This window comes from Plectropomus leopardus, chromosome 4 (assembly GCF_026936395.1).
Source record: "Plectropomus leopardus strain MGB_pleo_1.0 chromosome 4, ASM2693639v1, whole genome shotgun sequence".
NCBI classification, from domain to species: domain Eukaryota; kingdom Metazoa; phylum Chordata; class Actinopteri; order Perciformes; family Serranidae; genus Plectropomus; species Plectropomus leopardus.
This window is the reverse complement of record NC_142179.1, coordinates 6,859,667-6,886,530: the sequence shown is the minus strand read 5'-3', so window position 1 is coordinate 6,886,530 and position 26,864 is coordinate 6,859,667. Positions and strand designations below refer to the sequence as shown.

General features: G+C 42.2%; 1 protein-coding gene across 2 annotated transcripts in view; it reads left to right on the top strand.

The window, feature by feature from the left end:
- znrf3 (zinc and ring finger 3) overlaps positions 1-26,864 on the top strand; it is a 96,326-nt gene that overhangs the window by 49,251 nt on the left and 20,211 nt on the right. For both annotated transcript variants that reach the window (XM_042487453.2, XM_042487452.2), the window contains exon 2: positions 2,537-2,659. In XM_042487453.2, coding sequence (XP_042343387.1) covers positions 2,537-2,659 — 123 coding nt within the window. The remainder of the gene's footprint in view (positions 1-2,536; positions 2,660-26,864) is intronic.

Below are 26,864 nucleotides of genomic sequence, written 5' to 3'. Positions count from 1 at the left end.
CAAAAAAAAAAAACAAAAAACAATGGCAGTCTCTTCATCAGATTTCATCCCTTTTGCAGAAAGAAAAAATGCTCCACCGTGGAGCTCCATAATGGCACACGCTGCCCACATTCCTTCCCTGTCCCTCTTCCATAGTCCACCTGATTTGCATATGACCCCCTCACTCTGAGCTAAGTCCTTCCCAAAAACCCTCCAGGTCAGGGGCTTGACCCCTCCGCCTTGTGGCACTGAAGTGACAAGGCGCCCTCTGAACATCTCTTCAATTGGCCTGCTGCACGACCAACCTGCTCCCAACGTGATGAAGTGGGGTTCAAAGGTCAGGGGTCACCAGAGGGAGAAGGGTATCTCAGGTCATCAGCAGTGGCCCAGGGGGCCCGAGTGGCCGAGGGCTCGGCGCCACAGTGCTGGCTGATTGGGGTGCTGTGGTCATTGGGTTAATAGGATAAGTGGCCTGCAGGTCAGTTTGGCCCAGTTCTAATGCTAATACAGGAGCTTTGCACTGTTGCCAGGGCGGGGAATGCATCCAGGATTTTGGCACTTGGTTACAGTTTTAATCCAACCTTGTTTGATCAGATCATGAGTTCATGTTAGTGAATGGCTGAAGCTTTCCTTAACTTTTTTGCTTTTGTTTCTTTTTCAGTTTGTCTTTTATTGCACTGTTCAGTTCAATTGATGGCCTGATGTGATTACCAACGTTATCTGTTAACTCATAATACAGACACCTCTCAGGAGTGTGCACTAGCACATACGCAAGACTGATGATTAGATAACGCTCTCCAGAAGTCTCAGTGTCCAACTGTGGAATACAGATTTGGCTCAGTTTTATATTTTCACTGCGTCAACCTGTTTGACGCTTAGTTATTCCGACTACGTTAGAGCGGTATTATTTCTTACCTTCCTGAAATTTAACCAGGGTATATGATGGTATAAATGTGCAGCATGGCACTAATGAGGGCGAGCACTTTTCAGACTAATAAATACACAATAGAAACAACTATTTTCCTTATTAAACAAAGGAAAACAACTGTATGCCTTTTGAATTTTCTCGCTGTTTGACGAGGCCTAATTGCCTTGTTAATTCATCGTAAAACACACTTGACGCAAACTCGTCAGAAACAAAATAAAACTCACCCAAACCATCTCACTTGTTAGTAAACTAGTCAGTAAGTCCACAGTTCCAACAATCATCAGCTCTGGTTTGGTCAAAATAAATCTTTAATGAGTGATGTAAAAACCAACCCGTTATTCCTCATGGTCTCTGCCGTTGCTGGCCGCTGGCTGTTTACAGTCCTGTAACGTCTCCCTCCAGCACCAGGTGCTGCGGTGACTTTTAGCTCAGCCACCACTAAAGATCGGATACTGCTTTGCACTACATATTAACAGAAAGAGCAGCGCCTGTATTTATGACAATATTGAAAAACATACCTTCGGGAAGTACCCTGGACGCCTCTCGGGTGCGCGTATTAGCACATACACAAGATTAATGATTAGATAACGCTCTGTAGAAGTCTTTTGATGTCAAAGTGTGAAATACAGATTTGGCAGTTTTTATATTTCCATTCTGTGTTTGACACGTAACTCTTGTCAACCATCTTCACCATGTTACCAAATTTAGGACAAGTCGAGCGGAAGTGCTTTGAGATAAAACGCTTTGAGATAAATGCCTCTGTTGCTTTGCAATTAAGGAGGCTGCCACCTCTTTCCTTTTTGGGCCCAGCGAGTGAGTCAGTGTTTGTGATGTCTGCCATCCTTCAGCTTTAATCTTTTCCTCAGACTTCGTCTACGCTGGCTGCTCTGCAGAGCTTTTTGGCACAGAGAACTGGGCCAATTTAGTGGCCTTAAGTGTAACGAGAGGACAACTCAAGATAGTCTGATAGACACTAATCAGACTCTGTGTGTGTGTGTGTGTGTGTGTGTGTGTGTGTGTGTGTGTGTGTGCTTTGGTGTGAAACGTCAGCAATTTAATAAGAGAGGATAAAACAGATGCAATCATTGTGCGTGTATGCACTTAGAGCACAACAGAAACGGCAGCACAATTAATCATTTGCAGCAGTAAGACTGGAAGTAGAAATTCTGTGAAAATCTGCCACGTCTGCAAATCTATAAAAGCACAGTAATGCGAGTCTTGCTTATCTGCTGCAGTTCTTTGAGAGGTCCTGTAAAACGCTGCACTTTATGTGTAGATCCTGCAAGATTTTGCCCCACACAGCGAATACTTAAGAGACGTCTAATGCTCTTAAGCTCTTACGTTTCATTATGGAAAATAGGTGACAAGTGGATTAGAAATTGTTGCGCTCCCTCAAACAAGGGGGAGCAAATCTATAAGCCGGCTGATGCCAGCACCCCTCTGACTTGATGCATCGTGTGGGGCAGCTTTTCATGTTCTCTTCAAACAATGCACATGCTGTTTTTTTTCTGCATTAGAAACCCAAGACAAAAAAACGTTCATATGTGACATATGTATACAAAATATTTTGCCAGTTTCTGTTGCAATAGCATTATAAATACTTACCCATGACTTCTGTCTTCTCTCCAGATGCATCCTCTGGGACTATGTAATAATAACGATGAAGAGGACCTATACGAGTACGGCTGGGTCGGAGTGGTGAAGCTCGAGCAACCAGAACTGGACCCCAGTTGTCTCACCGTGCTGGGAAAGGTAAAAAAAACTGCTGCTATTTGCCATGGATAATCAGGAGTTAACGGCAAAACCTCTCAGTTCAGACAGAGAAACAGCTGAATCTCTTACACGACACTCTAGACTGCACTTGTCACTTTGCATTCACATGAAAAAGTATTCTTTGTGCATGCAGCATAATGACATGCATTAGGGAGCCACTGTAGGTGAGCTGAGTCATGCAATAAAATGAAAAAAAAAACATCTTGGCTTTGTATGAACAAATTGCAGTTAAGACTTGAGTCATTTTGACACCTTAAAGGAACAGTGTGTAGGATTTAGTGGCAGCTTGCTGTGAGGATTGCAGACTTCTGGTTATAGTTTCTTCAGTGTTTTTTGTTCAGGAGGTTTTTTAGCAGGAGCTGAATTATCCGCAGAGGTCTCTTCCTCTCCAAAACAAAGAGAGCAGGCGTTAAAAGTGGTAAAAACCCTGAAGAAAGCAGCATAATGTTACAAATCAGTGTTTGTGCCATGCTGTTTGGCTCATTGAGATGGCTGTTAACCCAGCAACTGCTACTGTGTGCTCCCCGTTTTTCTCTGATAACTCCAGACTTTCAGGAGGTTTTTAGCAGTAGCCCACTTACCTGCGGAGATCTCCTCCCCTCCAAAACAAACTGAACAAGTGGTTTAAACCAGTTTAAACACAGAAAAAAGCCGTTTCACTTCACAAATTAGTGTTTCTATTGTGCTGTTCAGCACCTTTTTCCAAAGAGCACATGCTCATGTTTTCTCATCTTTTTTTTTTCTCTGATAACTTGAGATTGAGAAGTGATAAACAAGATTGGTCCTATCTAAAACTAGGATTTGGTTTGTCCACTCTGGGCTACTGTAGAAACACGGCAGTGCAACGTGGAGATGTCATGAATGACGACCCGTTCAGTGTGTCGATATAAACGGCTCATTCCAAAGTAACAAAAACAAGGTGATGATTATTTTCAGGTGATTAAACACTGAAGTAAACATATTTATTTTATATTATATTTGTAGTAATATTTCCCCCTAAATCCTACAAACTGGACCTTAAATATGATTAATTGCTTAACTGAATTAATGCTGTTATTGTTTGAACTGTTTCATTTATATTGGAAATCTGGTCATATTCCAGGTAAAAATACCCATCAAAGATTCAAAGATTCATTTCAGCCGTGCAGAACATGAAAAAAAACAGAATTAAGTACTCAGGGCTCAGTTATCATTAAATAATCACATAATAATGAATGATTACGTAGTTATTAAATAACTAAATAAGTAAGTAAATGAATAAATTAAGCAGTGCAGTATGTAAATGGTAAAAATCCTAAAATTTTAAAAACCAGGAAAAATTTATCAAAGTGCCCTGAGGAATATAAAATATAGATTTTTTTTTTTTTTTAATATACAGCTGCTATTTACAGCCAGTTTCCACACGAATACACTGAAAGAAAAATAATCAAACTGTAAACACAATCTCTGAAAATCCTAAGGGTGCAGATCAAAATACACAGCAACGCTATCAGGTGTGTTAAATGTTTGGCTGCGTGAGCGACGAGCAGAATCGTGCAGACAGCACGGCCGGCTTCACTCAAGTTAAGGAAAATGATTTCCCTTGTACTTAATTAAACCCCTTTTTTGTGAGAGTTTATCTTTGATCTTTTGTAGTCACAGAGACAATTCACGGAAGGATGATTTAGTTTTATTTTGTTTCTGACTTCCCATCGCGGCCAGAATGAGCGTGAACTGAATTCCTCCCTTGTCTTTCACCACCCACCCCCCATCCTCCCGCCCTCCTTCCTCCAGTGCTCCCAGACCCCTCTGGAGTCTCAGAGTGGTATTTTATCATGCTTTAATTAAGTGTTCCTCTTAGTGGAACGTACCAACTTTCCCCGGAGGATGAGGGGTGGGGGGCGGCTATAGTCTCATTTATCCCGTGCATGCCCGTTGACCGAAAGAGAGCAGCCATTTATAATTTAAGGAGCCCTTGTGCCGTATAGACATGCTAATGGTGCACTTTCCTCGGTGATGGCTGCTGCTACCTCGCTGATGCATACTTATGCTGAGGCCTGAAAAGTGACCTAATGCTCGGCACTCAAACTTCCCTCCGACTGTAGCTAAGAATATATCGCTGTCACGGTCAGCGTCACTCACCAGTAAATGGTCTCCATCGAGGTGATGTGTTTCATGAGCGGTTCACACTTCCAGAGGGAAACTGTAACCAGTTTAACTGGTTGTTTCCCACTTTTGACGACTGTAGTTGTCATGGGAACAATGTGCCTGTTGGACAGACTGAGTTCAGTCTGTAAGAGAAATACATGATTTTTAACGGCAGTTAGTGAAGCAGAAATTCCCCAGTTTGACACATCAAAAGATGATTTGCAGGTCTTGAGGAGTAGGGTAGAAAATAATTATATAAAGCCTTTTTTGGCTGGAGAAGAAGTTGTGTAAAATCAGTAAAGTTTGCGTTGCATTGTGGGTAATGTAGGCATCAGGGCACAGAATGCCTGGGGGAAAAAAGAAAGGATGTCTCTGGTTCTGCTGCATATTTTGCATGTTTTTTTTTGTTAGAATTGCAAATTGTAAGCACTTTTTAATATGTTAGTGATTAAATTAATGATCTTTTTTCTTAGTCAAAGCTCACAGCAGTGTATTGCAAATATTTCTATTGGCTAATCGATTCAATTTCGCGTTAGATTCATTTCTTAACAACCGATTAATCAATCATGATTAATTGTTATCATCCCTATTATTTTTTCAAGTTAGACAGTGTGCAGGAAATTTTATGCAAGCTTTGTACCTCTCCTACACACCTGTTTGAAAATCAATGTACAAAATATTCTTTTGTTCTGGCTGCAGGCAGTTAACATGCACATGCTTTTGGTGGGAAGTTTGGAGGGTTGAGATTGAGTTGTTGGCACAGTTGTGAGATTATTAGAGGACCGTTAGATGAAAGGCTGGAGGGATGGAGTGGTCAGGTGACATATGACTGGCCAGACTCAGGCTGCATTCATTCTGAAAACTGAACGTAGCACATGTATCAGGAGGTCAAGGTGTTGGAAAACATCAATCAGACTTTTTTTTGTATAGCACTTTTCAGAACGGCGAGATGTACATACGGCTTCAGTTTCCACGCGTCCAGGCTGAAATCCAACCCTGATGTTTTCAAACTAAAAACAAGATCTGCTTTTTTTGCAAAGGTCTGCGTGTTTGGGGTTTGAATGTAGCAGAGTAGAGTGGACACCAGGCGTAATTATAATTTAATAAAAAGGAAATCGTATTAGTGTAGATGTAGTCTCAGAGATTTGGGCTATGTGGCAAGTGCCAACTGAGCCACGGGGACACCCGGATACCAGAAACCCACACCCTCCGTTCATTGGGACCAGTCAAAGCACGGCGCTAATGAGCTGGCCATTTTTATACTTTCTGGGTTTGATGTTTTGCTAAGGGACGCCGTAGTGAGGATGGCAGGAACCTTGACCTTTTGGCCTCCAGCCAGCCCTCCCTAACCTCTAGACCACTCTGTTTCCTCTGTGTTTATTCAGCCAGGACTATAATTAGAGGAGGGAAAGCCCATTGTTGCATCTTGACAGACCCTCGCCCGGGGGCCCAAACACAGCTGGGTGCTTTGCGTTGGCACCGCCGCTTTTGCCAGGCCAGACAGTGCAGTGTTTACCCCCTGCCAGTCTGCTTACTCTGCCCGGCCAGCCAGACCGCCGTGCCCAGCCCCGGTCCGGATACTATGCCCACTCTTACACACTCACCCCGTCTGGTCTGGCCTCATGCTCGCCAGCCCACGCCCCCCTCCCGCCCTACACGACTGGCCCCTGACTGAACCCAAGAGCCCACTCCACTTTGCTGCCACTTTGCCACCAACAGTGTTGGGGTCTTGTCTGGTCAATTTAGATTCCATTTAATTACAGAATCCCAGTGAACGCACAAAACAGAATTGTAGAAGAGAAATATGCTGTTTACGCCAATCTGCGTCTAAATATAAAGTGCCTGGGAACACACGGCCCCCAGCTGTGCTTCGGAGCTGGTCAACATGTCGGCATTCCCTCCTCTATTTAGACTGAATACAAGGAAGGGGCTCGCCTTTGCTTTAATTGTCCAGTGCTAATTGGCTGATGCGTTTGATCATCAAGATATCTTTTACAGCAAAACATTATTGAGGAAGCACTTTTGGACAAAAAGGGATTAGATCTCATTGTCCCAAGAGCTAGACTTTCAACAGTCGGAGGAATAAGTGTAGATTCACTTCCATACTCCTGCAGCTCCCTCCAAAGCTGCAGAACTGCTCATATATTAATAACCTAAAGCTATACTGAGCAACCAGCTGTTAATGCAAGCTATAGCCCTTTGAAACCAGGGCAAACTGGGATGACTCTACTCAGACACAGGACATTCTTGTTAATGGTGTCAATACTATATCAATTTAAATTTAGCTTTTACTACATTATTCAGCTTACATCCGTTTTCCATTAAAATTAGTGCATATACACAATTTTTTTAAATGCAGGAAAACTTGTTGTGATGTTGCCAACAGTAGATGAGTTTGCCTTTGTTTTTTGTTGTTTTTTCTGGTGTGTCATGTTAGACATGCAGGTTAGTAAACAGCAGAAAGCAGCATGGGGGTCAGTGAAATTTTTTTGTATCTGTTACTTATTCAGTTTTTCTTTGCCGACTATATTTTGAATGATGTTTGAGCGCTGCTTGGACCGAGATACCCACCATATAACAGGGACAGTAAATAATGTTGTTGCCATGTTACGCCATTGTTATTGTTTATAAAGAGCTGCAGACGCTTATGCTATATGTCAAAATTGTGGTTGATGCTGTTGTGTTGCGTGTCTCATCCATTACTCCTCTTTGCTTCTGTGATGCCGGCAGTCTCTGTGCAAAAAGGGCTAAAGATTTCAGACTGCTCCAACTGTCCAAAGAGACGCTCTGAAACCAGCAAATATTAGCCGTAGAGGAGGAAACGAGGTCGGTCATGCCGCCCTCTGAAGTCCTCGTGCAAACCTCACCAAAGTGCTGGTGTGTCACATATATGTACACAGTTTTTTCCTGGACTTCCTATCTGGTTCCTGTGAGAGCGGCAGGGCTGTTAACCCCTTGACTCCTGTGTGCCACAGCAGTAGTCCCTCCCCCAGTGGCAGGAAAACCATGAGCAGACTGGTTCCTACTGTAGCAAACTGTGTCGGAGCCACGCTTTGAAGCTGTCTGAGTTATGGTGTCATATGAGGATGACACCGCAAGGTGCTCGTGCTGCTTGAGGACCGGCGTTTGCTCCTCTTTAGCTCCAGCTGATGAAGTCTCTGCTTTCTTTGAGGTGCTTGTAAATGTTGTAAATCATGCTTACACCTCTGCACACATGTATCCGTTCTCAAGCCGAGCTATTTATTGCAGTCAATAACATATTTTCGGTTGTCATTTCCTCCCCGCTGCCTGACTTTCTCAGAACTGGCCTCCCTCCCTTCTTCTCTACGCTGTCTTTCACACACATACACTGCGATTTTTGGCAGCTCCTCTGGAACATGAAATCATGCCACTGGCTTCCATTGGTGGCCCGGGCTGGTCAGGGTCTTTGTCACTGTGCCAGCGAGATATCTCTTCTTTTTAAGTACCGCGGTGTCAGTCCAGTGGCCTCACGGGGCCTTAGCATGCCGGCTTTTCCCCTTTCATCCTCCTCGGGCTCTCATGACATCAGCCCCCAGTCCGGGCAACAGGGGGAGGAGAGGCAGAGCAGTGGAGTGGTGGCGGATAGAGAGAGTAGTGGGAGTTAGAGCACAGGGGGAAGGGAGAGAGGTTGGGGGTTTGGCTTCTCAAGGAGATGACGAAAGCGAATGTGTCTGGTTTGGTAAGTGGGTGGCTGGGATTTGTGTCTCGCTTGATACAATTTTTTTTTTTTTGTACGCACATAAGCAGAAAAATGCGACCCATCCTCCCACACAGCCCTGCAGCTTGTGTAAGGCAAGCCTCTTGGCTGGCATAGCATGTAAACCTCCCTGGTATGTGCTTGTTGTGTGTGGCCTGGCGCTGCCCTTGACCAGCTCGTCTCTGAACCACGATCAGTTCCACCTTAAACGCCAGCCAAAGACAACATTTCATCGCAGCGGAGCGCAACTGGCCCAAGAGCGGCCGCTACAAAGCACTTAAAAATAACCAGAGCAACGAGAAAAGTTTGAGGATCTTTATTGACATATCCTCCCAGAAATAAAGTTCTCTGCTTTAAAGTTTTAGCCAGAGGCGCACCGCCATAAAAAGTGTATCCCGTGTGGGAATCTTTGACACACATACAAACACAATCCTAAAACCGCAGTTGCCATGGAACAATGTGAGACGGCAGAGGAGTGTGTCTGTGCATCTTTTTCTACCGTGGCCCTCGAGTTGGCACTACGGGACAGCAGGCCAGAGCAAACAGCTGCTGCGTCTTAGTGCTAAGTGGCTTTTGGACTCTAACCGTGTCTGGCATCTCAGCAAGAGCTGCAGAGTGTGTAGTGTGTGTATATTTGTGTGTGTGTGTGAGAGGAATGACGGGGATATAGAAAGTACATGAGGGCAAGGAAGGTGTGTGTGTGTGTATCTGAAGAGGCTTGCATTAAAAGAAAGAAATGGCAACAGACAGATGAGTGTGATATTGCGGGCGACTGGCTCCGAGCCTGCGGCCAGGTTAGCTGTCCTACACACTCAGGTGTGTGCTCGAGGTCGCTCCGCGGCCACGGCAGTGCCAGGAGGGTGTCAAGCCGCAGAGCTTGTTGTAGAGAAGCTTCAGTGCTGGATTGAACTGGCTGCATTTTGGCCTTGTTTTCAGACCGCTTCTACTACAGCATGTTGGCCTCCATGTGCAGGAATACCGTCTGATCAGTGGGTGTATTTGTTGATGCGCGTACATGTGCACGCATTAGCTCATCCACTGTTTATCGGGGTGGAGAAGAAGAACGAGAAGCCTGTCAGATCGGCTCGTGTTGTGATGCTGAATGACTCGCCGTGTCCCTCCCATCACTCTCCTCTCACTCCTTTCCCTCCTTTTTCGTGCCTTTTTCTTCGCTCTCCGCCGAGACTTTAGTGAAGCAGAGAGCCTTGATAACAGAGAGAAAGAAAATTGCTGTAGTTTTACACTCTCTCCAGAGTGTTTTGTTAAATTGCAGTGAAGCCACAATAGCGATTGATTTACAACGGCGGCTTTTGTTCGATACAGATGAAGCTTTTTTTCTCCCTCTTCAGAGTTTTTAAAAGAATTCTTTTCAAAACAGAGCCATAAAGATGCAGGATATTGATAAGACAATTTTCCCCCCATGCTTGTGCTAAAAAAATCATAGAGCATACTTCCTTTCAATTGAGTGTGGCAAATTGAAAGTCAATTTGAGGTTTTTTAAATCGGGGTGGCTAACATTGTCAGCTGGAGCCTGAAGTATAACAGAAGCTAATGTTGCAGTAACTTCTCTGCCTTGTCTGACTTTGCTTTGACTCAAGTGACCCTTCTCTTGAGGCCCACACACGCCAAACCGACATCAGAAAACTAACGGCGATCAAAGCAGACTGTCGCCTCACCTCGCCTGTTTCTTGGCCAAAAATTTGCACATGAACAACAAGCATATATTTTCTGCGCCAGCATGAGAGGAAATAACTCGTCATGACCAGCAGACAGAGGTCGTCTGTAATCGACGTTCAAAAAAGGAAACTGTAAGACCGTCATGTTAGCCAGTTAGCACATTAACAACGTAATCCAATGTTCAGAAAAATCTTACTAGTCCATTACCACAAAACACAGTTTGCCTCAGTGGGCTTCACAGCATAAGACATCCCTCTGTCCTTAGACCCTCAAAAAAGTCTCTAACGGTGGAAAAAATGGAAGAAACCTCAGGAAGAGCGGCTGAAGAGGGATCCCTCTTCCAGGACTTTCCTCTGAGCTTAACTACCAATCCGAGTGATTTCAATCACTGACGGGCTCCGCCGTCTCCATCGCTGATTCAACATGATGAATCGGCTGAAAAAAAGCTTACAAGGGCCGATAAACGCTCCTGGCCGGCCCAATATCGATTGACGACTGACCATCAGGTTGGTGTGTCAGGGCCTTACGAATGTCCTTCTCTGCCATTGAAAAATGACAAATTCAAGGAACGTTTTGACCACAAAAACCAACATTCTCATCCCAACTTGTGAAATATTGCCACTTGGTCAGTGGACTTTTACATCTACATATGACACAATAGGTGTCGTCCTGCAGCAGTTGTTGACTTTCCACGATGGCGTGTCAATTTACACCTGTTAAATGCATTTCGTTTTTTCAAAAGATACATTTGTTTTCACAGGAAATGTATAGAATCTGCTTGTTGGGTGCAGTTTAAAAAAGAAAAGCCCAACAACTTGTATTACCAGTATGGCTCATTTGCACTGTTAAATTTAAATTATTTTTATTCTTGGATGATATAAGACTATTGTTTTATTTTATTATATTTATTTGTTGTTTTTGCTGGTTTTAGATTCTAATGTCCTATTTTATTGCTGCTTTACCAGGACCTCAGAGTTTTGTTCCCTCTTATGAACCTCATGTTTAGGAATGTAAACCGTCTTGAATCTTAAAAAAAACAGCTCGTATTTACATTTATTTTGTTGTGCAACAAAAGCATGCAGTAAGGTTTAGAAAAAACATCATGGTTAAGCTCAAAATTCATGCAGGAAGGATATAGCAGCTTCTGGGGTGAAAGTCCGGTGTCTGTTGGATCTGTCCACCGCCCCTCCTGCTCACCCTATAGGAACTTTGCAGCTCCTTATATTATGTTGTTGCCAGCGGGTTTTCAAACTGACGCAGTCCGGCTGTGTGTTATACTGCAGTGAAAAGTGCCTTTTTAACGCCGAAATCACTGACAAGGTGGCGGTATTTGATGAGTTGGAAGTGAAATGTGTGTCCATTGTCGGTACTTACAGAGATTTCACATGATTTAAATGAAATCTGTACAATCCATGAAATATGGGACATCAGTTGCATTCACGTTTTTTTGTTCCACATTATCCCCATGAATCAAATCAGGAACTCAAAAAAATTGGAAAAAGTTGCAGGTCTGTAAACAAACCTAAGCTACCCTTGCAGAGTTTAAGGGGGAAAAATGCGCACTCTTTAGCTTCCTCTCCACCTGCCCCTTGCCCCAAACACCCTGAACAAACACTTTCAAACACCGCAGCGTGGAGGGAGGGATAGAAAGAGAAATTGAAAAAGAGAGGAGGAGCAGCAGGGAGAGGAGAAAAAAGGGGGAGAAAAAAGCTTGTGAAGCACGGAGCACTCAGGGGCCTGCCTCTTGGGCTCTCCTTTCATGTTTGTGTACGCCTCAACTTGCTGATATTATCTTGGCCGCTCTTCCTGGCGGGGTGTCGGGAGAGGTTTCCACTGTGACCAGGCAGGGGCCTCTCTCCCTCTCTCCCTCCCTCCCTCCCTCTCTCAGGCTGCATTGGAGCCTTCACCCACCTTCCTACTTCTATCCCCAACCCCACCCACCCCCAGCGAAAAAAAAGTCCCTCTCCTAAATCACCGCTTCACCACGTTTCACGGCGCTCGGAGGCGCCCGGGATCCCACTGCGCTCGTTTCCATGGTCACTGGGAAGCTCCTTGTGTCATGTGGCTCAAAGTGAGCCGTCCCTGGGCCGAATTACCCAGCTTTCAATGGGAGGCCAAATGACCATTATTAGACTTCACAGCTCAGGCCCCTATTTAAAGAGAGAAGAAAGGAGCCCCGGGGACTTAAGATGAGAGAGCGATGGAGGGAGAGAGAGGGAGAGAGGGAGGAAAACAGAGAGAAGAGAGGAGGGGAAGTGAGAGGAAAGTTGTTTCTTTTTATTTTTCCCCCACCCTTACATTGATTTTTATTCTTTAATCACAATCGTTATTCGAGAGTCAGACGCCAGCCACAGCTAAAGCTCCCCTGTCTGTCAAACTGCGCCCAGAAAAGACGGGGCGGCGCTGGATCAAAAGATGAGCCGTGGAAAAAGTAAATCTTAGAAAAGATAGGACCAGACTTCCACCCACGTCAACCAAAGCCCTGTCTTTTCTCTCTTCATCTCCGTCTAAGCCTGTTGCTTTGTAGGGGAATGCGCCGGTGTGCATGAGAATCCTCGTGCTCCGCGCCCCGCTGCGTATGTCAGGGCCGTGTTGTCTTTAAGGCTCGGGGCCCACGGCCTGGCACGGAAGCTGGAAACTGAAGCCCCCCCTCCGCGGTCCCCACACGGCTAATCTGATGCCTCTTCCCACTACAGATGATTCCTCCACTGGAGGGTTAGCGGGGGTTAAAATGTCATCCTGCTCTTGTGGTTTGAACTTTTCTTTTATGCTCTGCCAAGGAGGCGAGGTTGTGCCCAGCACAAGGAGATGGAGGAGAAGTGCGGGGTGGGTGTATGAGGGCGACACTGGAGCTGCCCGTGCTGCGAGACAGTGAGGTAATGGAAGAAGAGAAAGAGAAACATGGAGGTAGGGAGGGGCTGAAGAGTGGGAATGCACCTGGCAGAAACTGGGAGAGACATTAGCATCGTTTATTGGAGTGCAACATAACGATAAAATTTAATGAGACATCTGGGTGGCTGTAATCGCACTGATACGTTACCTGAAAAGATTGTTGTTGTTGTTGTACATGAGGCGCTCACTCTGCCATGTGAGCCAGCGGCTGTCCAAATGTCACTGTGTTATGCTTTTATTGTGTTATTTTCCCTGATGGAAGCGTTTGTCACACACGATGCTTTCAGGTACCGTCAGAAGTTTTAGGATCTGACGATAATTTCTGTTTTTACAGACTCTGGCTGTGATAAATTGCGTCATTTGGCAATTTTTAAAAACAAAAACATGCTTTTCAAATCTGCTATCTGATTGATTTTTTTTAAAAATAATTCTTAGCATTAGAAGATGTTTTGATACATTTGTTTAACCCTTTGAAACCCGGAGCAGCTTCACTTTTCTTGTGCTGCTTTCAGATGCCTTTCACAAGAATTAAACCTTTAAACTATTAGGTTTCCATCAGAAACATGGGGAAAAAGCAATGAGCAACTAACTATGAAATATTCCACAAATTAGTAGATAGAGAAAATTATTTTGAAAATGCTGGAAAAAATGTCCAGGGAAAACCAGAAAAAGCTTAGCAAAAACTGTATTTATAATGATCATAATAACTTAGTTATAAAATTGTCATCATTTTTAAAAATCTTTTTCCCGGTCATTTCCCTGTTTTGTTTTGTTTTGTTTTGTTTTATTAACCTTTATTTAAACAGGGAAGGCCTTTGAGAGCAAGTTCTCCTTTACAAGGACGCCCTGATTACATTAAACATTACATTTTTTATTCTTTTTTTAAAAATAATTTTCAGTTAATTTTGTTTTACTTTTCACTAATTACTTGCTAATTATTAAGTCATTGCTCATTGCCTTGGTTCCATTTTTTTTTAAAAATGAGCCGGTTTCTTCTGGTTTCAAAAGGTTAAAGAATCCTAAACTGCAAGTGGGCGTCAGAAAACTACAGAGGAGTAAAAATCCCAATATTTCCCTCTGAAATGAAGGTAAATTAGGGTACAGTACCTCAAAAATGAACGTAAGGACACCTCGTGACCCCTGACATGATCTGGGAGGAGGTGTATGGTTTCTGATGACCAGAGCTGCTGTAACAAAGCGATGACTCGCAGAGATAAGACAACAATGAGGTGTTTTATTGGAGGCGTAGATGAATGAGGTGAACACACCTGACGGCCGCAGCGTCTTGCCGCCATGCTTTGTTCAGATCCTATTTACAGCCGCGGACATTTCCTGCTTTGATGTTATCTTTATTGGGACACAACAAAAGGAAAAGGTCGCTCGCTCTGTTTGGTGAAGAGATGGACTCAGTCAGCGCGTCAGCATTTTTTAGACCGCTGGTTTCCTGCCTTTTAGACTGGTTTGTTTTTCGTGAGTTGTTTACCCTGCAAAGAAGGTGATTATTCCAGAGTTTTGTTGGAAACTTTTTAGAGACCCAAAGAGGTCAAATTCAACAAATTCAGAGAGAAAATGCAAAGATTAGAAGAAAGTCTTAACCCTTTGAAACCCGAGCAAATTGGCTTGATTTCTTTCAATGAGCACAAAACGAAGACATGACCTAAATATTAGCAAGAAAATTACCTGAAAATCTGTCAAAAAAAGAAAAAAAAACAAGAAAAAGACAAACAAGGAAATGACCTGGAAAAAGTCTTTGAAAACTATACATAATTTTAAATATGTATTTATGACAATTATGAATATATTTATTATTTTTTTTAAATCCTTTTTTTTAAAACTGTCTATAGTGACTCTAACAACAGCGCCATTATCTAAATCTGTGCTCTCAGTATGTATCTTTTCTCATAAAAAACTGCTATTTCTTCACGATCTGTCATCAAAAAAGCAACACGTTTACGGCTTTCAACTTTGACAGTGATGGATATCATCGAAGGCGTCAGTCTGAGAATAAAAAATCCTTCTTTCAAAGAAAAGATTGACCTCGGCAGCTTCTTCTCCAGCACTTTTTTTACGTGTTTGTCTGCTGAGATGAAATAAGCAGCCAAAGGTCGGGTCAGTCTCTTCCGTCAGGAAGACGGCGCAGTGGGAGGCGAGAGGTACAGTGAGAAAAGAAGCAAAATGGGGGTTATAGGGCCGAGTCCTGACCTGCTCTGCGTTGTTTGCCCAGGGAAAGAAGACAGCAGGCAGCAGCAACACCCCTCACCAGCAGCAGGAAAGAGTATTACAAGAGCGAGAGGCAACAACAGCAGCGTCTCTTTCATGCAAGCAGGGACATGGTCTCCCTAAAGCAGCTCGGAGGCAGAGAGAGATTAGAGGAAAACCGTATGACTGCAGACGAATTAGTGGAAGTGGCCGTTTAGAGAGACGCCTCGGCTCGACTACGTGTGGATTATAGTGCACGCTCGCCCTGTAGCATCCTGGGTAAAGGGAACCACAAAAACTGCTAAGTTGCTGTTTTATTTTGTAGTAGTTAATGTCAGATTTGGAAATGTCAGTTAAGCCTTCATTAATCCGTTTTTAAACTTTGTTAAGTTTCTGAATGTTAGTGAACGTGCACGTTGCTGAGGATTTATTCAGTCTGATTTGTTCAAGCTATACACGAAAAACCGCGAACTGAAACATATTTTAGTGCTTTGAAGCTTTTTCTTTTTATGTATGCATCTAAATATAAAGTGATATAAAGTAATATATAGTAATATAAGTAATATAAGGTTGTGGTGACATCCTCACTAATAAGTTTTTGTTTTTAAACTGTTGCTTTGTATATTAGGGCTCGACAGATTATCGGCTGGGCCGATTATTGGAGCCCATATTTGGCATTTTGACGATTATTTGATTTGATTGAAATGCTTTTTAAATGTCTATAAGCAAACGCAAAAGAAATACCATAAAGGCATTTTAAACAAGAGACAAATTAAACATCAAGCAGGTTGCAAACTCGAAAAGCAGTGAGAAGAACTTAAATGTATGTGCTCTCACCCCTTCTCCTTAAATTAACACATAACTCATCCATTTCCTATCAGTAACTTCCTAGTTTCATTTCTGTAATTATCTGTATCGGCGTTTTATTCTAATGATCGCCAATAAAATAAATTAATTCAAAAGTGCAAAGAAAGTGTCTAATCCGTCACCTCATTTGACCACCTCGTACTCATGTTACTGTCATTAACATTCACACCGTGTTGTTGCTCCGGGCAGAGAAATCTCGTACTTTTCACCATCTCTGTCGTAGTGTCAACCACAAAGAGGACAATTTGCCTCCCATGTACACTGGTGTGTGTACAGGGAGGGCAATTATTTCCCAAACTGTGCCAAAATGCTTGAAATGTATTCAGTACTGATGTGGATTTAGCCTGTGCGTTGGGCTCCGAGTGCTGCCAAAATCATGTGACCGTCACTGAAGCTGCTGCAGCACATTACATTAAATGTCTAGTGTGTAAGATTTAAGGGGATTTAGTGGCATCTCATGCTGAGATTGCAGATTGCAGCCAAATTTAACGTCTCCTGTTCTGAATTCGTTGTTAAGAATATTTTAACGGGGAGCTTAGTTATCTGCAGAGGCCTCCTCTTCTCCAAAACAAACCGACGTGATTTAAACAGGAATAAAACGCTGATTAAAGCAGTTTAATGTTACAAATCAGTGTTTTTGTGACGCTTCTCATTTAAGGGGCTTCTAGCAAAACGTGAAAACACGAGTATTCGTATCTGGTGTTTCGTTTTTTACCATTCTGGACTCCTGACACTGCATGGTGGAAAATATGGCTCTCTATAAATGAGAACCTGCTGACACAAACGGCTCACTCTCAGGCAACAAAAGCCCCGTTTTTATTAAGAAAACAGACTTTTTATGTTATTTTCCATTTCTGTTAATAGATCACCCTCAATACTAAAAATTGGACCTTTTAAGCAGGAGACGAAGAAACTGCAACTCCCAGTAAAATATTAAAAATGAAGCATACTGCAGGATTCAAAATAAGCCAGCTTTTGTTTCATGCTCTCTCAAAGTGCCCTACATCTCATGAACCCGTTTGACCCACTGTCTTCATATCCAAGACTGTCTATATCCTCGAAAGTTTAAAAAAGAACACTTAACTCTCTGTGTGTTATGTACCAGGAGACTTGCAGCAGGCATAAATCGAGCTTGTCTTTACTTGCTCCCAACTTTATCTGCTCCGCTCCCTTCGCCTGACAGCTCTCATCACATGAAAAATATGGTAATTCAGGGATTTCAATTCCAGGAAAAAGTTTCTTCCACCTTCGGGGGTTCCTTTGAGAGCTGAGAAGCAAAAAAAAAAAAAGAATCTTATATCAAAATTTCTGATATTTCTTTTTTTACAAGTTATCTCTTACTTCATATCATAAAAAAAATCAGGCATGCATGCTGGAGTATTTCTTAATGTTCTTTGAAACAGACTCCCAGAGAGAACGTGACAGGCTTTCTGACTGACAGTAGGACTAATCTTATTAATTAATAATAGAGTTTTGCACCAGATAAAAGGACCGCAGGTGTTTTTATCACTGATCATTTCAAACCATCATCACTTTCATCAGAACTTTTAGTTTAGACACAAAGTGGGGAAGAAGCACTTAAAAAGCAGTATTCTTGTCCCTGGCCGGAAAGTTTGTTTATTTTCCTGTGGATCACAAAGGGCCCGAGCCCAAAACCGGTAAGAAAACAACATGGGAGGGACAGAGAGGAAAAGTGGAGGAAATTTAATTAGCGGTTGTCCATTCCTCCGGCCCCAGCGTTTGGTCTCAGCAGGGCAGAGCAGTGGGCAGCGGGAGGAGAGAAAACTAAAAGGCTTCTTGATTAGCGGCGGTCTGAGTCAATACGTTTGCATCTGTGTAACGTGTTTGTGTAAGCCTGCACGCCACGAGACATCAAACCGGGAAGAGAGACAGGAAATGCTGCACGTGGTGCACAACAAGCAAGATAAACATGTATGTTTAGAGAGATGTTTAAATTTCACAAGACCTTTCAGTCCAGCGCACGAACAGTAATTTGTTATTAATCGAATCTTTGCAGCGCACGCAATAAAATTAATGTGCCGCTGTTTATTTTATCATCAAAATACACACACGCGGGAGGAAAGTTAGTCTGTCAGTTGATAAAAACCACAGTGTTTCCTTCGTCACGGCCACACGATGACAAGCTTTTAAATGTTTCAGAATTATCTTTGTTATGTAACCTCGCTGAAGGCTTTCTGCCGCAAAAAACAAACTCAGTTTTAGAGTGTGATATTGTTTGTCATCATTCGAGAGGAGGTGGTTTTGTTTCTACAAGTATAAGCACTATTGTCAGTGAGAGCGGTGAGTCTGTCGCTCCCCAAAAATGTTCACAATTCACAATTTCTGATATTTAATTGATCAAACAATTAATCGATTAATTAAAAAGATAATCATCAGATTAATCAACAATGAAAATGTACAGCCCTGAAACACAGTGTTGTCTCTGATTCATACATGGAAAACAAGTTATCTGCATTTTTCAACATTTCTACTGTTTTTCTACCAAACCTTAATATTTCCATTCAAACATCATTCAAATCATGTGGATATTAGAAATTTTCAACACCAAATTTAGAAATACTTTTTTTTTCACTGGGCAAAAAATTGTGAATTATAGCAGTTGCTCTGATGTTAAGCACAGAGAAATGTGGAAAGTAGAAGTTGGAGTATGAAAAATATAAAGTGAAAATATGTGCATTACAATTCAGTTTCACACAGAATGTAAAATAAAATAAAAAAAGTAAAATATGTATTATATTCGGAGTGTGTAACAATATAAAAATATGTGACTTTTGCTGCATTGCAGTTTGCAGAACTGGTATGTAAGGTTCGTAAATAAAGAAATATGTGCATTATGCTATAATGTACAACCAAATTTATACTTAAGTAGGAATTAAAATAAGAAATATAGACAATATTTGCATCCTAGTCAAAACAGATGCTGGACTTTCAGTACCAAAAGTGAAATATCTCACTTTTTAAGTAAAATAAATCTGATATCAGAGCATTAGTTCATTCTGCAGAGCCTTTAACAAAACAAAAGAAGCCAAAGTTTTAACAAGCTCATGTCTTCTGAAGGAAGCAAAAAATATGAATTAAGTGAGCTGCAATCCCAGCAAAGAATGAGCAAAGGAGACTGTGAACATAACGAGGCATTCAGCGTGGACCTGTGCATTTTCAATACTCTGTGCTAAGGACACATTTGCATTTGAAGTCCTTTCTGTATTTTCACGTTTGCATAAAATATCAGAAAGAGGACGGAAGTGCGTCTGAAAGAGAGACGCTATATCTGGGTGTTATGATGAGGGAGAGCTCCCCAGCAAACCTCTCTCCCTCTCCCTCCACTCTTTAATGGGGCCGGCTCTTTGCCAAGGTCCACTGGCAGGCCCCCTCAGAGGTGCCCCCTCACACACACACACACACACACACACACACACACACACACACACACACACACACACACACACACACACACATTTTGATAGCACAATTCTCTTGTATAATTCTGGTTATGCAATGGTGGGTGAATGGCCACCCCACATTGTGCGCTGAGGCAGAGACAGAATTGGAGGTGGGGCGGTCGGATGCTTACTGGTTGGGGAAAGACGAGGTGAGGAGGAGGAACAGAAGAAGGCAGAATTGTCAGAAATTCGTGGAGAGATTCGGAGCTGGGTGATGGTCGAAGCATCGTTGTAACGAAACCTTGTGCTCCCTCTCTTATGTGTTGTTTTAGCTCTCGTTTTCCCTCCAAAGATGACTTTTACTGCCTTAAAAGAGGCTTTTCACAATAATCCAGAAGATGGATGGCCTCTTGGTGAAAAATGTCTCTAACACAAGCTGTTGGTTTCTCGTCTATTTGTCTCACAACTCTGTCTCCTGTTTGGGGACTTAAACGGGTGGAAAGATGATACTTCACCCGTGGGAACTCATTTTCCCTGAGGAATAGTGACACAGTTGGACAGACAGTCATCACATACTGTATCTGTGTGTGTGTGTGTGTGTGTGTGTGTGTGTGTGTGTGTGTGTGTGTGTGTGTGTGTGTGTGTGTGTGTGTGTGTGCCTGCTGGCCGGTCATGTACATGATGTACAGCACAGAGGCAGGGTCGGGGATCAGTGTACCTGGGGCGGGCCTTGTCTTTGTCTGATAGTGAGGTCATTACATCCGCCCCAAATCTCTCTTTCTCTCTCTCTCAGTTTACCCACAAACCCCTCTGTTTCTCCATGTTGAGTCACCGTGCCAAAACTGAAGTTATAGGCCTGTCTGTGAATGCACCATTAACCCTATGAAACCTGGATTGACATCGGTTTTCTTGTGCTCCGTTCAGACGCCTTTCACAAACTGTTTGACCCTTTGACACCTGAGCAAAATGGTTCAGATCGTTTGAAAATGATGGGAAAAAGGCAATGATCAACTTGGCAAGAAATGTAACACAAATTGCAAGAAAATAAAGGTGACAAGACAATTACTGGAAAAAATGTTTTAAAAGAGGGGAGGATTATCAGAAAATTATTTTAAAAAATAAAATTAAATAAATGAAGGAAAAATGTCCAGTAAAATATTTCTCATAATCATAATATTTTATTCATAAAATTGTCTTACAAAAATAAATTCACATATATTTTTTTATTGCCAGCATTTTAGGTCATTTTATTGTTAGTTTTGGGTTTTTTTTGTTTTTGTTTTTTACTTTTTTTCTTATTTTGAGGTATTTTTTGTAAGATTTTTACTCTTTTTTTGCAGATTTTTTGGTCACGTCATGTTAAGCTGCTTGTTGCATTCTCCCCATGTTGAAAGAATTCAAACCAATTTGTTTAGGTTTCAAAGGGTTAATGTCAAGGCTAAGCTCATTACCTGAGAACATCTTAACATTTCTTCGTATAAAAGTCATGTATTACATGATTAAAAAGCCTAAAATTGGCAAAATGTGTAAATCAGGAGCCGTCAGATCAAAGAGTACATAAACATGATTGTGAGTCTGAGCAGACTTTCCATGCCAGCTTGTTTATTTACAATAAAAAAAATAAATTTTGAGAACCGGCCCTGTCAGAGTTCATGTCAGAGGCCATGTGCGTGTTTGTATTCTCTGTGCTTCGTATTTCACAACAGATTTAAGCCTGAAGGCTCTCACTTAGTGCACCGTTTCATTCACAGCATGTTGCAAGGACAGATGAAAAAGCTGTCTTGGTTGGTAAAAGAGGCACAAGGACTTTGCTATTCATTCAGGCTGTTCTGTTTTTTTCACATTTGGAGGGAAAAAAGGAAAATAAATGGATTATTCACATAGAAAGGACAGGAGGAAACCAAACTGGAGAAAATATACATTTTCAGGCAGCTAAAGAGACAGATTTTTTTTCAGGCGTTGGTGGAGACCAAATCAGAGCTAAAAGGAGAGTAAATATTTTTTTTATATGAGTCAGATGGCAGAAACACGTTTCTAAATGAATGTGTTGCTCTGCGTCTGCTGGACGTGTAAATAGCTAACTTTATACGCCTGTAATTTGTTTGATGTATCTGTATGTATATGTATCTGTTAGCTTCAGGCTAAATATGATCGTCTCACTGAACACATTTTATCTATTAAAGGAATACTTTAGCCCCCGCCTAAAAGCAAGTCACTCGGTTACATCGAATTCTTTGCTTTTCTTCGATGCCTCCAGTGAACGAAGAATCCAAAAATGGGAAATATGCTCAATGAATTGCAGTAAAAAGGGTTCGCATTTAACAAAAACAAAACTATATCAAAACAGTCGGCCACGAACCCTCATGTGCAGTATAATCCAAGTCTCATTTATCCAGTCGTATGCTCAGTGTTTTACAAACACATGAATTTTCACAAAAAACGTTAAAACAGAACTGAAAGTGAAACTCGCTCTGCTGTCTTCAAAGCCAGGTGGGAAAAAAAGGGTAATATGGTGGGCGAGCTTTTCTTTAAAACGCCAAAACTAAGACTTGAGTGAAGTCAGTGATGATGGTTTTTAGTAAACATTCCCTTAAATGTGTTAAAGTCAGAAGAGAAAGGAGAATTTTCTCCATTTTTGGATTCTTCGTTCACCAAAGACATGCAACGTTTTCTTCAAAAATGAAGCATAACAGCAGGTGAAGTATTCCTTTTAAGTGAACTTGAAACTCTATAAACAGGTTTGACTTCACTTTCTGGCTTGACCTGTCATCTGCAGTTTGATATTAATGGCAGACACTGAGCTCACTGAGAGCTTCAAGTGACTCTTTCCCCTGCGTGTTTACGTTCGGTAAACTGTCCATTTGTATGGACGCGGTCGAACAGAGAGGAGCTGTCCTCCGCCGGTGTGACACACAAGTGGATTTTCATGTGCTTTGTAAACAAGTTTTATTGCAGCATGAGAAACTGTACCTCAGACGTCCCGGGACTCGTGTAAAATGCCCCAGCCGGCAGCTTAGCAGCTTTCAAATTTATATTAAACAGGAGTATTTGAGAGGTCAAAAGTTTGGAAAGTTGGAGGGAGAAATTTGACGATGGCTTGTCTAAAACTCAGAGCAACACACAGCCAGAAAAATATGTTTTTACATATTTTTTTAACCTCTTTTTAAATCTGCTATTCTGGAGTGAAATTTCTGGCCGTGAGTCAAAACCTCAAATCTGAGTAGAAGTTATTGGCAGCATTAAGCTCAACAAGGTTATATGAGTTCACGTTATAAATGCTTTCAGGATAGTGTTTGAATGGGAACAGGAAAGTCCTTATTTAGCAGTTGTCGTGACGCCGCAGCAGCGGCAGCAGCAGGTAGCAGATCAGGCACGGCGAGGACGTCAAACCAGTTGATTACATGTCACACAGCCAATTCCATTATGCCAAGAATCTGTAAACAGAATAAAACGTTACGACAGATTAACAGTGTGTCAGCGAGGTGTTAACATCAAACAGTAGGCGATCAGGGAGATGGTGAGTAATGTGCTTCATGATGAACCGGGGAAATGACTAAATCCTGTTGTAATGAAAATGTCAAGATAACACTGATGACTTCATGTGCAAAAGTACAGTACGTACAGGAGGATAAACGAGGGAGAGGCGCTTCAAACGCCTTGTTTCTGTCTTTCTCCGGGCTGCACAAGCTTCCAATCAGATGACGCACGGCCACGTTGAAAACTTTGATTTTATTTTCGTTGAATGTAAATAATGTCTTGGCACACTTGTCTGCTCTGAGAGGGAGCGAGGAAGGAGGGAAGAAAAAAAAGAGGGGGGCAACCACATAGAAGAAAATCCATGGGAGAAAAGTATGCCTTTATCTTTTAATAAACCGTAAAGCCAGGAGGCAACATGAAATTACAGCATAATAGCAGTGGAGAGTCTTCTGAAGACTTAATTGCCTTAATTATAGCAGTGCGGAGAGAGAGAGGAAAGGAAAGCATGAAGAGGAGGAGGAGAGAAAGGAGGGAAGCAAAGGAGAAGACAGTATGAAAGAAAGCGAGAGATGTGATAGAGCAGCCAGTGCATGACAGATGTTGCAGGTGTAATCCAGGTGTGTGTCTGCTTGCATGTGAGCCCTGAACCCTGTTTCACACGCATGTTTATGATTTTGTGCACATATTTACACATGCATTGTTATGTGACTGCATGTGCCGGCGCGTTAATATGAGAATCCTCGGCCCATGTGAGAGATGAAGCGAGCGCTGCGCTGAGAAAAAGTCTTCTTTCCAGACGAGTGAGAATTTCTCTCCCTCAGATCTTACAAGCTGGCAGGCTTACTTTGGGATGCTAAACATAGCTTTCATTTTCCTCCGTGTCTAGACTGGGTTCTCAGTGCTCTCTGCTGCGGTTTTTGTTCACTTGGGGAAGATTGTACCCTAATTCTCATGCCTCCGAGCCAGCGGGAAGTTTGTTTAGCCAGCAGTGTTGTGAAGTACCTGTGAATCTGCCCCCGGCGCGCAGTTCAGGGTGACAGTTGAGGTGATTTTTTTGTTGTTGTTTTGAGCATGGATGACTGATTATGTTGAGGACCAGAGATCGTGTTTCAGCATTGGGAAAAATATTAGCAGTGCGTTTGTTGTTGGAGTTCAAGTTGAGACAGCTCCTGGTTACTATTCGTCCGCTCCTCCTGTTTGTCTCTTAGTCTCACTCCGTCCTTCAAGACTGCACCCTGTTTCATGGTTATTTTAAATATTAAATAAAGTCTAATCGAGACTAATCAAGCACAACAGATGGGATGTTTCAACCATGAGAGAAGTATTATCAGGGCACTTTCGGTTGAATTTCTAGTTCTTGAGTACTTTTTTTGGTCTCCAGTTGTGGAAGAAGTATGCTGACAATTTTCTCAAGTGTCAGTACAAGAAAGAAAATACCCCAGTTAAAGGAAAGTACAGAATTATTATCAGAAAAATGTACTTAAAGACACAGTTTCCACCCAAAATCCATATTTTTGCTTTTACCTGCTGTGCCATTTATCAGTTTAGATTGTTTTGCAGCGCTGAACATATCGAACGCACACGTCTTTCTTTTCTCTGATACAGTGGAACTAGACTGCATTCAGCTTGTGGTGCTCAAAGCCCCAAAAATACATTTTAAAAACTCAGCAGCAATGTCTTTTTACAGAAATCATGACCCGATCACTCAAGATTATCCCCAGAACTTGTGAGCAGTTTTATGTAGGAACTACTTTCTTTATAACGAACTAGACCCGCCAACCGCATCACTGCGCAGAGGGAGGTGTGCATCGACTTATAGACGAGAGGCTCGTAATGGCGCGAGATGTAATCATTAACGGCGTCCTCCTCGTTTGAGCCGTAGCATTAGCCAGTTCAGTATCAGTACTGTGTCTGCATGGTGATGCAGTTCTGCACGTGTACTTTGTATAAATTTCTGCAGTCGAGTTGTGCCAAACTGAGAGTTAGGGTACAGCCAATCTGGGTATATAAAAACACAAAGTTTTACTACATAAATGATTGTAATCAGTGTTTGTTTTTCATTCTTTTCTTTATTTATATATTTTGGGTCTCAAAAAGTTACAAAACCATCTGAGAAGAAATGTCTCTTAAATGTAACAACTGAAATGTAAAACTGGAGCCAAAGTAGATGCTGCTTTTTTTATAAGGCGCCACAAGCCAAGAAAGCTGTGAATCTCTGGTTTAGGCCAATAATGCATTGTATTTAATAAGCGTGTCATATCTTTTTTTCTTTATCTGGAAAAAAAACCCAGTAGGTGTTTTGAAAAGTGTCATATTTCGACAATTAACCTCAAAATTATACAAAAGTAGATTGGTAAAGTACTTTCTGCCGCTGTTGAGTATTAGTTACAGGTCAATGTAAAACACCAATTTCATGCACATCTTTTTTTAAACTCTTCTTTGCACTCTGAAAAAGCAGCACTTGAATTTTCTCAAAAAACTCTCTGAGTCTGTTCTTTATCGCTGCGTTCGTCCTTGAAATATCGGATTCCTGAGCGATAACATCTGCACATCTTGATCTCATCTTCAATCATGAATGAGATGATGAAAATGTCATCTTGCATCGACTTCAACCCCCCGATAAGCTTAATGAAGAGACGCTCTTGAAATTCCTGTCCGATCTCAATGAAACTGATGAATGAAAGCTTCCAGCGTGTTATTCATCTTTTTTTTTTTGTTGCAGTTTGCAGCAGGGGACTGAAAGCTGTCTCAAATCGCTTGCACAATATCTCCTTTACACAGGAGCTCTGCCACTTGACATTCTGCAGCCAGTTTGAGCCAGAAATAAACAGTATTTCCTCACACAAGTGCTTAGTTTTGAGCAACATGACAAAGTCCTAAAAGAAACATATTTCATTGCCACAGTCACAAAGCCAGATCCTTCCTTTGGTGTCCGAGGTTGTAGTTTTTTATGGGTTCGGGAAGGAGATGTGTCATGTTTTTTAAGAGAGCCTGTTTGCCTGTGGGTGCATTTTTGTTGTCGTCAGGCAAGTCCCTGCACTGCAGCGCAGGCCTGCCCGAGTGGAGATTCTTTAGGAGGGAGATCTCTTTCTTCTCAAAGCGTCTTACCAAGAGCTATTAATTATTAACTGGGAGAGCTAACATCAAAGGAGCAGACTTGTGCTGAATTAAATGGGGGCTGGAGCCTGGCAGTGTGGAGCTGAGAGAAAACTGGGTGAGAGGGAAAAGCCGAGCGAGATTTCGCTCCGCTTCGCTTTTGAACTTTCCAAGTACAAAAAAAAAAAGTGAAAGAAGAAAGAAAAAGAGCGATGTTAGTTTATGTAAAGGAGGCAGGACGAAAGAGAAAGTTGGAAGAGCTCATATTTATAGCCGCCGCTGTTTTAATGTTTCGCTGTTTGACAAGGCTTTCATACACTGCCGGGGACGATCGAATCAGTTTGCGGGGTTAATTAGTCTTTAATGAGCTATGAAAGTCAGATTCATCAACATCTTGTCTTTTGGATTAAACCGAGGGGAAATCTAATTGAGACGTGCCTCACAAACTTAAGTCGTGATGTGTTTATGTTTTCCCGAAGCTGATTTAAAGTTGAATTCGCAGAGTTCGAGGTTCAAATGCCACCTCTTATATCAAAGGCCTTTTGTTAGTTTGCTTCTTTTTTCGTCCTGCTGTGACTTGTCCGTGAGACGCAGTCCCACCAAAGGTACCTGCAGGGAAGAGGACCCACACGTGTGTGCTGCCAGTTCAAAAAATCAAACGTATTCTATATTTAGTGTCCTTATTGAGTCTGTTATTGACGGTCATTGATTCTGGAGAACGAATACCTTT